Raw genomic sequence first — 12,064 nt, forward strand, 5'->3', positions numbered from 1 at the left:
GGAAGGGGGCATTCGGGAGGGGTGCCCGGGGCGCGGATTGGCGGCGGCGGGGGCGCAGGGCGGGGCCGGCCCGGTGGAGCCATGACGTCACCGCCGCCGCCGCCGGTCCCGCCCCGGTCCCGGTCCCAGCCCCGGCCATGCCGCCCCGGCCCTGGCCCCGCCGTAGCCCCCGGTGAGTCCGGTCGCTCCGCGGCGAGGTGCAGGCGGGGGAACCGGGAGGGTCGGGCCGCTCCTCGGGGGCACCGGAGGCGGGGGTGGGCATCCGTGTCCTCCGGGCACCGGCTCGTACCGTGAGAGGGCGGGGGTTGAGCCCGGGGGAGCGGCGGGGGTGGCCCGGTCCGTGGTGTTCGCATGTCCCCGGTGCATCCCCGTCGTGTCCTCGGCTCTCCCCGCTGTCCCCGCCTGTCCCCAGAGCATCCCGGCTGTCTCTGAGGTGTCCCCACTGTGTCCTGGCTGTCCCTGGGGTGTCCCCAGAGCATCCCGGTTGTCCCCAGGGTCACCAGTGAATCCTGACTCTCCCTGGGGTGTCCCCAGTGTCCCCATTGCACCCGGACTGTCCCTGTGGTGTCCTCATTGCACCCAGACTGTCCCTGGGGTGTCCCCATTGCACCTTGATTGTCCCTGGGGTGTCCCCAGTGTCTCCATTGCACCCCGGCTGTCCCTGGGGTGTCCCCAGTGTCCCCAGTGCACCCGGACTGTCTCTGGGGTGTCCTCAATGTCCCCAATGCACCCCGGCTGTCCCTGGGGTGTCCCCAGTGTCCCCAGTGCATCCTGACTCTCCCTGGGGCATTCCTGACTGTCCCTGGTATATTCCCACTGCATCCTGACTGTCCCTGCGGTGTCCTCAGTGTCCCCACTGCATCCCGGGTGTCCCTGGGGTGTCCCTCACGGTCTTTCATCCCACCCGCCGGTCCCCAGTGTCCCCAGTACACCCCAGCTGTCCCCTGCGTGTGTCTCTGTTGTCCCCACCGCATCCCTGGCTGTCCCTGCGTGTCCCTGGCCAGTCCCAGCTGTCCTCGATGTGTCCCTGCACCCCGAGGCCATTTCTCCAGCACATCGCGGCTGTCCCCAGGGTGTCCTTGCTGTCCCCGCTGCATCCTGGCTGTCCCTGGGCTGTCCCCAGTGTGTCCCAGCTGTCCCCAGAAGAGCTCAGCAAGGTTGGGGACACTCGGGGCTGTCACCCCTGTCCCTGGACTGTCCCCAGTGCGTCCTGGCTGTCCCCAGAGCAGCTCAGCAGGGTTGGGAACACTCGGGGCTGTCACTCCATGTCCCTGGACTGTCCCCAGTGCGTCCTGGCTGTCCCCAGAACAGCTCAGCAGGGCTGGGGACCCTTGGGGCTGTCACCCCTGTCCCTGGGCTCGGCATGGGGACCCTGGTATGGGGCAGGCCAGGGCCAGCGGGTCACAGCCACGCTGGCACGTCCTGGGCTGCGGTTTGGGCACGTGCCGTGTCCCCACGCCGTGTCCCCACGCCGTGTCCCCCTACCGTGTCCGCACGCCGTGTCCCCGCAGTGCCCGGGGCAGCGGGGACAGAGTGACCGGGGGACCTGGGGAGGGGACACGGGCTCCGGGTGGCCGTGCCTGTGCCGCAGCCGTGTCCCCCTCCCCACAGGGACCCCCGCGCTGCCCCCGCGGGGCCCCACGCTGGGGGAGGGGATGGCCGCGCTGTCCATCTGTCGAGGCCCCCCCGGCTGTCCCCGCCGGGGGCTTGGGGGGGCCGCGGGCTCCTCTTCCCCTCCAGACAGAGCCTCACTTCCCCCCGTGACGCAGCCGGAGCCGCCGGCCCCGGGGCCGCTTCCTGCGCGGGGGGCAGGCGAGGGGCCCACGGGCACCTCCGGGACAATGGGGACCACCGCAGGGACCCGCGTGGGTTCGCCCCACGGGCTGCAGGGGACGGGGACAGCACGCGCGAGGTCTGGCCGTGCACCCCCACACCTTCCCCTTGTTCCTCCATCACCCCCAAAACCTCTTCTTGTCCCCTCTGCTCTCCCTATCCTGCCGAGCCCCCCGCTCCCCGCCGCGGTGCCGTGGGGTCCGGGTGAACCGGGGACGCGTGGCCCCGTGTGAACCCCAAAAACCCAAACCTCACCCTCGAGGGGCGGGGGGTGGAGGCCACGGCCGGGGGTCGCGGCTCGGTTCCGCGCCTGCAGCCCCGGGGGGCTCCCCGAGGGGTCCCGGGGGCTCCGGGCAGTCCCTCCAGAGGGTGCGGGATGCCCGTGGGGATCCCTCCGTCCTCTGCCCTGGCCCTCCGGCGGCGCCCGGTGCCGCGGAGGGATTCCCGGTGCTTCCTCTCCCGGGATGATTCCCGGTGTGCCGGTGCCGCCGCTCCCGGGGGCCCCAGCGCCGGTTCCCCGGGGCTGGCGCTGGCGGAGCCGCGCACCGGGGGAGGCGGCGGCTCCGTCCCGGCTCCTCCCCGGCCGCGGCGGGAAGGCGGAGCCGCCGCCGCCGCCTCCCAACAATAGCGCGGCCGGGCCGGGCCGGGATGGAAACGCCGCCGTCGCCGGGACCGGCCCCAGGGCCGCTCTGAGCCGAGAGCGGCGGCGCCGCCGGGAGCCCCGGGCGTGAGTACGGGCCGGGACCGGCGCTCAGCGCAGGGACGCGGTGGCACCGGCGGCGGGGGAAGCCCGGGGTGGAGCGGGGGGTGTGCGGCACTGGCGGGGGGGCCGTCTGAACACCGGGGGTCCTCTGCACCGGGGCTGCGGATCCCGGTGCCCCGGGGTCAGCCCCGGGGGTGCTGCGTATCCCGGTAGCCCGGAGGTGCTGCGCATCCCGGTGCCCCGGGGCTCGTGCCGATTCCGGTCCCGGTGGTCCTGCACATCCTCGTGACCCTGTGCCGGTGGCGGTCCCGGTCCTTGGGGCACACAGGTTCCCCGGGGCTGATGCCGGTCTCGGTCCCGGTGGTGCTGCACATCCCGGTGTCCCAGGGCTGGTCCTGGTCCCGGTCCCGGGCGTGCTGTGCATGCCGGGGCCGAGAAGCTTCCCCTGTACCACCAGGAAGGAGGGGGCAGCAGGAGGAGTCCCTGCGGCTCCTGGTGCCGGAGGGGTCAGGGCTGGAGGCTGGCGGCTCCATCCCCCTCCTCATCCCCGTTCTCCCTGGCAGGTGACACCGCTCAGGTTTGGGGCTGGGGACATCCAAAGCCAGGTAAGAGACCCCGGGCTGTGCAGGGCCTGGGGGCGCCTCAGGCCGGGTGCCACGGGCCAGGGGCCAGCAGGGACCCCGTGGTGATGCCCGTCCCCTGCAGCAGCGATGTCGGAGAGCGTGGCCGAGGCGCCGGGAGCCGGGAGCCCGGCGGCGCTGGGCGAGACAGGCACCAGCCACGAGCTGCTGCAGCGCCTGCGGGAGCTGGAGGTATGCGGGAATGGGACCACCAGGACACGGGACCACTGGGCAGCCGTGGCCACTGAAGCTGTGGCCATGGCCACCGTGCGGCCAGTGCCAAGAGCCAGCTGTGGCCAGTGCCACGGAGCCACAGACGACACCATGGTGGTGGGTCGCACTTCCCAGTTTTCCGTGGCCCCTCGTGTGCCACTGCTCCTGGGGTAGCCCCATCCTGCCATGTGTGGCCCTGAGTCCCCCTGACCAGGAGACAGAGGGTCTGCTTGGTGCCATCGGGATGTCCCCTGTGTCCCCTGAGCTGTGCCCTGAGCTGTCCTTGCTCTGTTCTAGGCAGAGAACTCAGCCCTGGCCCAGGCCAATGAGAACCAGCGGGAGACCTATGAACGCTGCCTGGACGAGGTACTGGAGAGCACCCACACACACACAGGGTGTCCCCAGTGCCCTGTGTCCCCCAGGCACACAGGACACGTGTGCCCATGCGTGTGCCCACGTGTGTGCTGGGGCAGGAGGCTGCGTGTGCCCTGTGCCCCACCGCAGACCTCCCCTCTCCTCCGCAGGTTGCCAACCACGTGGTGCAGGCACTGCTCAACCAGAAGGTGGGTGTCAGGAAGGTGTCAGGGGGCTGGGAGGATGCTGAGGGGCTCCGGGGGTCCTGGCTGATACCCCCACACCCTGGCCAGGACCTGCGTGAGGAGTGCATCAAGCTGAAGAAACGCGTCTTTGAGCTGGAGCGCCAGAACCAGGTGCTGAGCGACCTGTTCCAGCAGAAGCTGCAGCTCTCCACTGGCTCCCTCCCCCAGGTGTGCCTGGGCTGCATCAGGGTTGGGGGGCGGGCATGGGACAGAGCCCCCCCAGAGCTTAACCCAGCATCTCTCTCCTCTCCAGCTGCCGTTGCACCCGGTGCCAGCACCCCCAGATGTCCCGGTCACCCCCCAGCCAGGCTCTGCTGAGCAAGAGCCACCCCCACTGCTCCCTGGCCTCTGTCTGTCCCTGCCCGAGGTGGGTACCAGTGTTCCCAACCCATTTCTGTCCTAGTGTCCCCCTCTCTGGGCAGTGTCACTCCCTTCCCCATTGTCTATTCCCAGTGTGTGGTGTCACCAGGCCCACGGTGTCCTCTCCTGTCCCCCTCCCTGGATCTGTGGTGTCCCCATCCAAGTGCCTATGGCACTTTCAGCAGGGTCCCTGTGGTGTCACCTCTCCAAGTCCGTGGTGTCCACCTCCCCAAGCCCCTCCATCTGTGATGTCTCTGGCTCCAAAACCCACTGCCCCTGATGTCCCTATCCCCATTACATCCCCATCCCACAGTTTATTGTGTCCTCTCTCTCTGTACTGGGGGGCTCAGTGCCAGGTGCTCACCTGGTGAGGTGATGGTACCCTGTCCCCACAGGTGCTGCCACCGGTGCCATCGGGCAGCCCTGGGCTCAGCCCCGGTGCCCCGCCCCTGGATGCCCTGTCCCCGTTCTTCAAAAAGAAAGCCCAAATCCTGGAGGTGCTGCGCAAGCTGGAGGAGACCGACCCGCTGCTGGGACCCCCCCCGGCCTCCCCCGGCTCCCCCGAGCCCTGCGCAGCCCTGGCTTGGCCGCCTTGCCCGCTGCGGGGCCCGGGGGCTGCGGGGGGCTGGCGGGGCACCGAGGGCAGCCCCTGCTCCTCTCCCGAGGAAGGGGGTCCGCCGCGGGGGGCTCTGCTCAGCGCCTTGGCCGAGCGGCTGCTGCGAGGTGAGGGCGGGGGCTGCTGCCGGCGCAATGGGGAAGCCCCCGGGGGACCCCCCCGGCAGCGGCGCGGGGAGCACCCTGCTTTCCTGGGACTCTACACGCCGGGCGAGGAGAGCCCCGAGGGGGGCTTCACCCCGCTGTCACCCGGCGGGGTCCCCAACCCCCTGACCTCCCCAACAAAGGTGCTCAAAGTGCCGCCTCCCCCCGGGGGGCTGCGCCTCAGCCCCCAGCTCGCCCACCCCTCCAAGATCCCTTGTCGCGGCGCCCACCCCGAGGCCTCACCGGTGCTCAGCCGCCGCCCGTCCCCCGACGCCGCTCCAGAGCCCGGCTCCACCGAGCCCCCCGCCTTCCCCCACCCCCGCACCTTCGAGGCGGTCGAGCAGCCCCCCGGGCCACCGGGGCCCGCGGCCGGCGGGGAGCGGGCGGCCGCTTCCCCCCCCAGCTCCCGCCGCGGCACGGGGGGCTCGGCCCCCTGCCGCCGCCCCGGCAAGAAGCCCCCCGAGCCGGGCTACCTGCCCTTCAAGGAGCGCCTGGCCGCCCTGGGCAAGCTGCGGGGGGCTGAGGGCCGGGAGCCGCCCGGCCCAGGGCGGCCCGATCGGGGCCATGGGGCCGAGCTGCGCCCCCCGCCCCGGGCGGGTTTGGGGGGCAGCCTGAAGCACCCCGAGCCCGCGCACGGTGCGGAGCCCCTGGCCCGCTGCTACTCCTCCGGCTCCATGGGGGACCCCGGCAAGGCGGGGGGCAAGGGCCGCCCCAGCAGCGGCCGGACCCCCTCTCGGACCCCCCCCGCGCCCCCTGCCAAGGCTTCCCGCAGCCCTCACGGCAGTCCCACCAAGCTGCCCACCAAGGCGGGCAAAGCCGGGGCACCGCGGGGCGAGGAGCCGGCGGGCGCCAAGGCGGGCGGGGGTCCCCACAAAAGCCCCGCAGAGCCCGCGGGGCCGGCGCCCTGCGCCGCGGGGCACTCGGCCATCGAGGAGAAGGTGATGAAGGGCATCGAGGAGAACGTGCTGCGGCTGCAGGGGCAGGAGCGGGCTCCGGGCGCCGAGGCCAAGGGCAAGGCGGCGGGGCTGGCGAGCTGGTTCGGGCTGCGGCGCAGCAAGCTGCCGGCGCTGAGCCGGCGTGGGGACGGCGGCCGCGGACGCGAGTGGGCCGGGACCCCCGCGCCCCTTCGCCGAGAGGTCAAGCTGGCCGCCCGCAAGCTGGAAGCGGAGTCTCTCAACATCTCGAAGCTGATGGAGAAGGCGGAGGATCTGCGGAAGGCGCTGCGGGAGGAACACGCGTTCCTGCAGGGACTGGCGCTGGAGAAAGGGCGGCCCCGTGGGCCCCCGCGAAGCCCCGGCCCTCTCCCTGTCATGTACCAGGAGGTGACGGCCGAGACCTTCATGCAGCAGCTGCTGGACAGGTCAGCTCCCACCTGGGTCCCCTCGGGGTGGGGGTGAGGGTGGGGGTGAGGGTGGGGCGTCCCCCTGATGGCTGCCTCCCCCCAGGGTGGACGGGAAGGACGTCCCCTACGAGACCCGCCTGGAGCACAAGCGGGAGCTCTGTGACCTCCGGAGGGTCCCCCCCGACGCCAAAGAACCGCGGCTCTGCCGCCCGCCCCGCAACGGCATCGTGGGACACCTGCGGGAACCCTCGGACAAGGTGAGCACCCCGCCGCGGCCGCCGGGCTCCGCTCCGGGGGGACCCCGCGGCCGCTCAGCCTCTGCACCCCGCAGGTGCCTGACGTGGGGCTCCGGGATGAGCTGCCGTCCGACGAGAGCTTGTCCGAGTCGGGGACGGCGCAGCATTTCGCCGGTGAGGGGGTGATGGGGAGGTCAGGGCGGAGAGGGGGCACCGGATGGGCTCCCCGGCACTGACCCCTCCCGTTATGCCGCAGCCTGCGGGTCTCTGACGCGGACGCTGGACAGCGGGATCGGGACCTTCCCTCCCCCCGACTACGGGGGGGTCCCCGCCAAGAACACCCCCAAACCGCGGGGCCGCCCCGAGCCGCTGCCCGGGGCCGTGCCGGCCGCCGTCACCAAAGTGCCGCGCAAGGCCCGGACGCTGGAGCGGGAGGTGCCCAGCGCCGAGGAGCTGCTGGTACCGGGAAAACACCGGAGCGCTCCGGGCTGCCGCCTCCCGGCCCCCCCCAGCTCGCACGGCCACCGCGCCGCGCCCCAGGGTGGGTGTCCCCCGTCCGTGCCCTCCTTAGGGTGCACGGGGGCTCGCAATGGGGAGATGGGGGGTGTGGGGGTCTCGCAGGTCAGCGCTGCCCCTGTTCTTCCCGCAGACACCGGGGATGACGCCAGGAAGCCGCGGCGTGTCCAGCAAAGCAAGAACTGGACCTTCCCCAACGCCAAAGCCTGCGGTGCTGCTGACCCCTTTGTGTGCCCCCCCGAGGGGCTAGAGGGGCTGCATCGGCCTGGGCAGGTAATGGGACTCCCGAAATCCTGGAGTACCCCAAAACCTTGGGCTGGGATCCCCAAAACTCCAGAGTAAGGACGCGGAAACTCTGGAGCAAAACCCCAGCAGGGAGACCCCAGACCCTCCTGCCCATGCTGTGGGGATGAAGCCGTGGGGAGATGATGTGGGGGGAACACTCGGCAGAGTTCTGTGATCATTTGTCACCTCCTCATTCGCCCCGCGCTGGGGATGGATTTAAACAACCCTGGAGGGGCGCAGAGGTTCCCCAGCATGGTGGGGGGAGGATAGATGTGGCTGTCTGGCACAGGCAGCCCCCCTGCCCACGCTGTCCCTCCCCAGGCCCCCGTGTGCAGCCCAGCGGGGCATCGGGGGGCATCCCCCGAGGCTCCCCCACCGCTGCCCCCCGCCCTGAGCACCAGCAGCAGCCGGACCCCCAGCGCCTCGGACGTGGGGGACGAGGGCAGCACGGAGGCGCGGTCCCGGGACGGGGGGCACGGCCCCGCCGGGCTGGAACACTCCGAGTCCCTCAGCGATTCGCTCTACGACAGCCTCTCCTCCTGCGGCAGCCAGGGCTGAGCCGCCCCGGCCCCGCTCCCACGTCTTCCACCCCGTCCCCGCTGCTCCCGCTCCTGCTCTGAGGGTGCTGCCCGGGCTGGGAGTGTCCGCTGCGTGCCGCTCCCTCTCCCGGCTCTCTCCGATGGTGCTATGGCCCTGTACAGCCCCCCGCCGATGGGTTTTTAACTCAATAAAGCCGCCCCCCCAGCCCGGGTTATTTATACATGTGGTGCTGCAGCCGCTGTGTCCCCGTGTGTCCCAGGGAGGGACAGGGGTGGGGGGGATGTGAGGATGGTGAGATGGACGGACGGACATGGGGGATGGAAAATGGATGGTGAGATGGACGGACGGACATGGGGGATGGAAAAAGAGGGACGAGAGTTTGGAGTCTGAGCGATTTATTGAATCATCCCGGTGTACAAAGAGCGGAGCTGGCGGGACTGGGAGCGCTGGGAATGCCATGTCCCCACGGCCCCTCCCAGCACACGTTCATTTCTTGGCACTGGTGCTCAAGGGGAGGCTCCACCAATGAGTTTGGCTGAGGGGGGGTCCCACCAACAACCCCCCAGGGGCTGATTCTGGGGCCTCCCGGGGAAGGGTAACACCCCAGGTGGGGCTGGACAAACCTCTGAGGAAAGAGGACACATATGGGTGACCACTCCGAGGGCCACAGGCTGGGGGTGAAACCAGGGGAGCCAAACTCCATCAGGATCCACAAATTGGCTGGTTTTTAATTCGAAAAAAAAAAAAAAAAAAAAAAAAGCTGAACGAGAGAAAAACCCACGAGGTGCGAAAGCTTCTGGCTGCTTCCTCGGCAGCAAAGCGCAGCCCCTTTAATGACAGAGAGGGACAGGAGGGGACATGGGGACACAGGGGTGGCTCCGCCTCGGCCCAGAGCTGCTTCACTTCTTCTCCTTCTTCTTGTTCTGCAAGAGGAGAGTGGCCACGGTCACCATGGGCTCTGTCCCTCTGTCCCCCTGCCCTGCCCACGGCCCCTCACCCACCTCGGCCATGCCCAGGATCATCAGGAGCTCCCGGAAGATGTTGACGAAGTCGAGGAAGAGATCAACACAGTGCCTGGCAGAGGGAGGGATGGGGGGATGCTCAGTGGGGGCCACCCTGCCCCCCGTGTCACTGTCACCCCCCACCCGTGTCCCCAGCACCCACCAGATGTAATCCTTGTCCCCGCTCTCCGCCTTCTCAATGATGAGCTGCGTGTCGAAGAGCACGAAGCCGCACATGATCATCAGAGCCACGTACAGGTTGGCCTGCCGGGGGGTAGAGTGGCATCAGGTGGGGACAGTCCCCTCCCTGCTGGTGCCACCTGTCTGTCTGTCCACCCGCCCTCAGCAGGTGGGGTGGCCTCTGCAAGGGGACTCACCGTGAAGAGCCAGGTGGATCTCACGAAGGCGTTAATCAGAGAGGAGAGAAGCATCAGGGTGAGGCCGGAGAGCAGGAAACCTGCAGGGAGAGGGAGTCAGGGCCAGGTCTGGGGGGAGCCCCCCAACAGGGGGTCCCCAGCCCCCCAACAGGGGGTCCCCAGCCCCCCAGGAGCCCTCCCCAAAGCCCCTCTCACCTCCTAGGTAGAGGTAGCTGCGGCGCCGGGCATACAGGGCGCTCAGCGAGAAGCAGGCGAAGATGGTGGCAGTGCCCAGGAAGGCAGTGGGGATGATGCTGGGGGCAAAGAGAAGGGGGTCAGAGGGTTTTGGGGGCGGCTGGGGGGGCATTGTGGGGAGAACAGGATCTGTGTGGCAGCTGGAAGTGGGGGATGGGGTCGGAGAGGGGGGTCTCCCCTACCTGGGGTTGATGGAGATGCACATTTGCAGGAGGGGTCCCAGATTGATGCCTGGAAGGATAGAAATGGGTGTCACCAGAGACATTCTGGGGGGCTTCATCCGGCCCCTCTGCAGGATTTGGGGTCCCATGGGATGCGGGGGTAGTCCCAGTGCCCACCCACCTGTGAGGAAGGCGAAGCCAGCCAGCATCCCCAGCCTCTTCTGCTCAGTCTCACGGCTGTGAGGGGTGGCCGTGAGCCAAACCATCAGCCCCAGTGCGCCCAGGCCAGTCAGGAGCCCAAACTGGGAGAGGGAGAGACAGGTGAGGGCTGGGCATTGCCTCACTCGGGTGCTGCAGGGCTGGGGGTGCCACCTGCAGCCCTCCAAGGGTCCCTCACCTGGAAGAGGTGGGTCACTGCATTGATGTAGGCGCCCGCAGCTGCCACGAACATACAGATGGCAAAGCTGCCATAGACCCTCTTCAGGTGCTCCTGGGTGGAGGCTGAGCTGCAGGTGGGGAGGGGGTGGTGAGGTGGGCAGGGGGGGCTGGCACAGCCCCCCCGATGCCCCCTGCCCTGCCTGTGTGCCACTCACATGTGGGAGAACTTGAAGAGGGCATCAAAGTTGATGCTGCGGTCGAAGACGTTCATGGTGCCAGGCTGGGATGGGCCCACGGCCGCTCCACAGGGCTGCAAGCTGCCAGGGGAAGGGGGGTCAGGAAGGATCCGGAGCCCACCCAAAGCTCCCAAACCTCCCCCAGGAGCCGAGTGATAGCCCAGGAGCTGCAGGAGCTTCCGGGGCTCCGGAGCCTTCCTCGTCCAGCTGGTGCAAGTGCTGCCGGCTGTTGCAGGGCCAGGGGGCCCTGGGGTGTTGCAGGGTTGTTGCAGGGCTGTTGCAGGGCCAGGGCAGCCCTCGGGGATCCTGCAGTAGGGCTGCTCGGAGGCCAGGGGAGCTCCCGGAGAGCTCCCGGTGCCGTGGGAGCGCTGCCGGCAGCTGGAAACGCCTTTGTGCCAGGTGACTATTAGTGCCCGTAATGACGTCCCCAGAGGTGGCCCTGGCAGCGGGAGGCTCCCGGCACGGCCTCCTCCTCCTCCTCCTCATCTTCCTCGCCCTCCTCCTCCTGGTCCAGCCGGCTCGGCCGGCTCTGTCCCCTGTGGCAGCTGCTGGAGCCAGACCTGCCCAGCCGGTGGCAGAAGCCAGCTGTCCCCAAGGGGCGGAGGGGACAGAACAGGGCTCACAGGGAGCGGGGGGACACTGAAGCTGCTGCCCTGGCAGAGAGGAGGGTGCAGGAGAGGAGGGTGCCACACCGGCACGGCCCAGGGGGGCACAGCGACAGCAGGACAGGGACAAAGGGAGGCGCTGGACCGCTGCCACCCCTGGGCCGGTGCCACGAAGCCCCGGGCACGCCGCAGGTCAGAGGGCACGGCAGAGGAGGAGCTGCGGCCACGGGGACAGCCCCGGCGGGCGGTGTGTGTGTGTGACAGGGGTGTGACAGCCCCCTCTCCCGGGGGTGACACCGCTCTGGCCGCGGTGTCCCCAGGCGGTTCCGCCGGGCCCCGGGCCCGTTGAGTGCCGGTCCCGGGCCCCGCGCCGCCCTCCCCGCCCCCAGCGCCGCTTTCGCTTTCGCCGCTGCCGCCCCTGCCAGCGCCAAGCGACCTTTACCCACCGCTGCTTCCTGCCCCACCACCGCCCGGCTGCCCCGGCCCTTCCCCCGCTCCGCCGCCCCGCTGCCCCCGCGTCCCCCCCGATCCTCCCGTTAGAACCGGGCCGAGACCCCCGCGGCCCAACCCCCCCCCCTCCACGGGGCCTGGTGGGGGCGGGACCCCCGCGGGCCGCTCGGGGTGAGTTCCGGGGGTGTTGTGGGGCTCGCCCGGGGTCCGCAGCCGCCCCGGGACCCCCCGGGACCCCCCGGGACCCGCCGGGACCCCCGGGGCCGCCCCGCCCGCGCCCCCCACCCGCACCTGCGTCCGCCGCCCGTGCCAGGCCGCGAGCTCTGCGCCCCGCCCCCGCCGCTCATTGGCTGAGACCCCGCACGGTCCCGCCTCCCGCCTCACCCCATTGGCTGTCGTCACCGCCCGGGGCGGGGCTAGCCTCGAGCGGCCGTCACGGCTCGGGCCGCGCCCGAGCGCCGCCGTTGGACGAGCAGTGCCCGCCCCCGCGCGCGAGCGCGGCGCTGATTGGTCGGCGTGGGCGCGGCCCAGCCAATCGGAGCGCCCCGCTCGCTGCCGGCCCGCGGGCGCCCTCCCGTGGCGCCGCCGCCCTGCAGGGCGCCCCCTGGCGGCAGCG

At 70.6% G+C, this 12,064-nt stretch overlaps 2 protein-coding genes across 3 annotated transcripts; one reads left to right on the plus strand and one right to left on the minus strand.

Moving 5' to 3' along the window:
* Positions 1 to 2,297: 2,297 nt before the first annotated feature.
* On the plus strand, positions 2,298 to 8,226 carry NCKAP5L (NCK associated protein 5 like). The gene is given in 14 exon segments (XM_077788661.1): positions 2,298 to 2,396; positions 2,399 to 2,436; positions 2,438 to 2,560; positions 3,183 to 3,348; positions 3,667 to 3,735; positions 3,894 to 3,932; positions 4,017 to 4,136; positions 4,222 to 4,335; positions 4,724 to 6,447; positions 6,533 to 6,686; positions 6,761 to 6,839; positions 6,922 to 7,206; positions 7,315 to 7,454; positions 7,788 to 8,226. Coding segments are annotated over 14 exon segments (3,387 nt in total). The 3' UTR covers positions 8,025 to 8,226.
* A 158-nt stretch (positions 8,227 to 8,384) lies between these two features.
* TMBIM6 (transmembrane BAX inhibitor motif containing 6) lies at positions 8,385 to 11,847 on the minus strand. 2 transcript variants are annotated; one of them, XM_021548297.2, is made up of 10 exons: positions 11,740 to 11,847; positions 10,373 to 10,474; positions 10,177 to 10,285; positions 9,961 to 10,081; positions 9,801 to 9,849; positions 9,580 to 9,677; positions 9,385 to 9,464; positions 9,171 to 9,271; positions 9,008 to 9,080; positions 8,385 to 8,929 (listed from the first exon to the last, which is right to left on the minus strand). In XM_021548297.2, exons 1-10 carry the CDS (start codon positions 11,793 to 11,795, stop codon positions 8,906 to 8,908), a joined length of 813 nt encoding a protein of 270 aa, XP_021403972.2. In that variant the 5' UTR covers positions 11,796 to 11,847; the 3' UTR covers positions 8,385 to 8,905. The 2 variants fall into 2 exon arrangements, with proteins under 2 accessions (XP_021403972.2, XP_031363118.2); XM_031507258.2 differs by having other exon boundaries at positions 8,385 to 9,080.
* Positions 11,848 to 12,064: the final 217 nt, after the last annotated feature.

The sequence above is a fragment of the Lonchura striata genome, chromosome 27 (assembly GCF_046129695.1).
Source record: "Lonchura striata isolate bLonStr1 chromosome 27, bLonStr1.mat, whole genome shotgun sequence".
In the NCBI taxonomy this organism is placed as follows: Eukaryota; Metazoa; Chordata; class Aves; order Passeriformes; family Estrildidae; genus Lonchura; species Lonchura striata.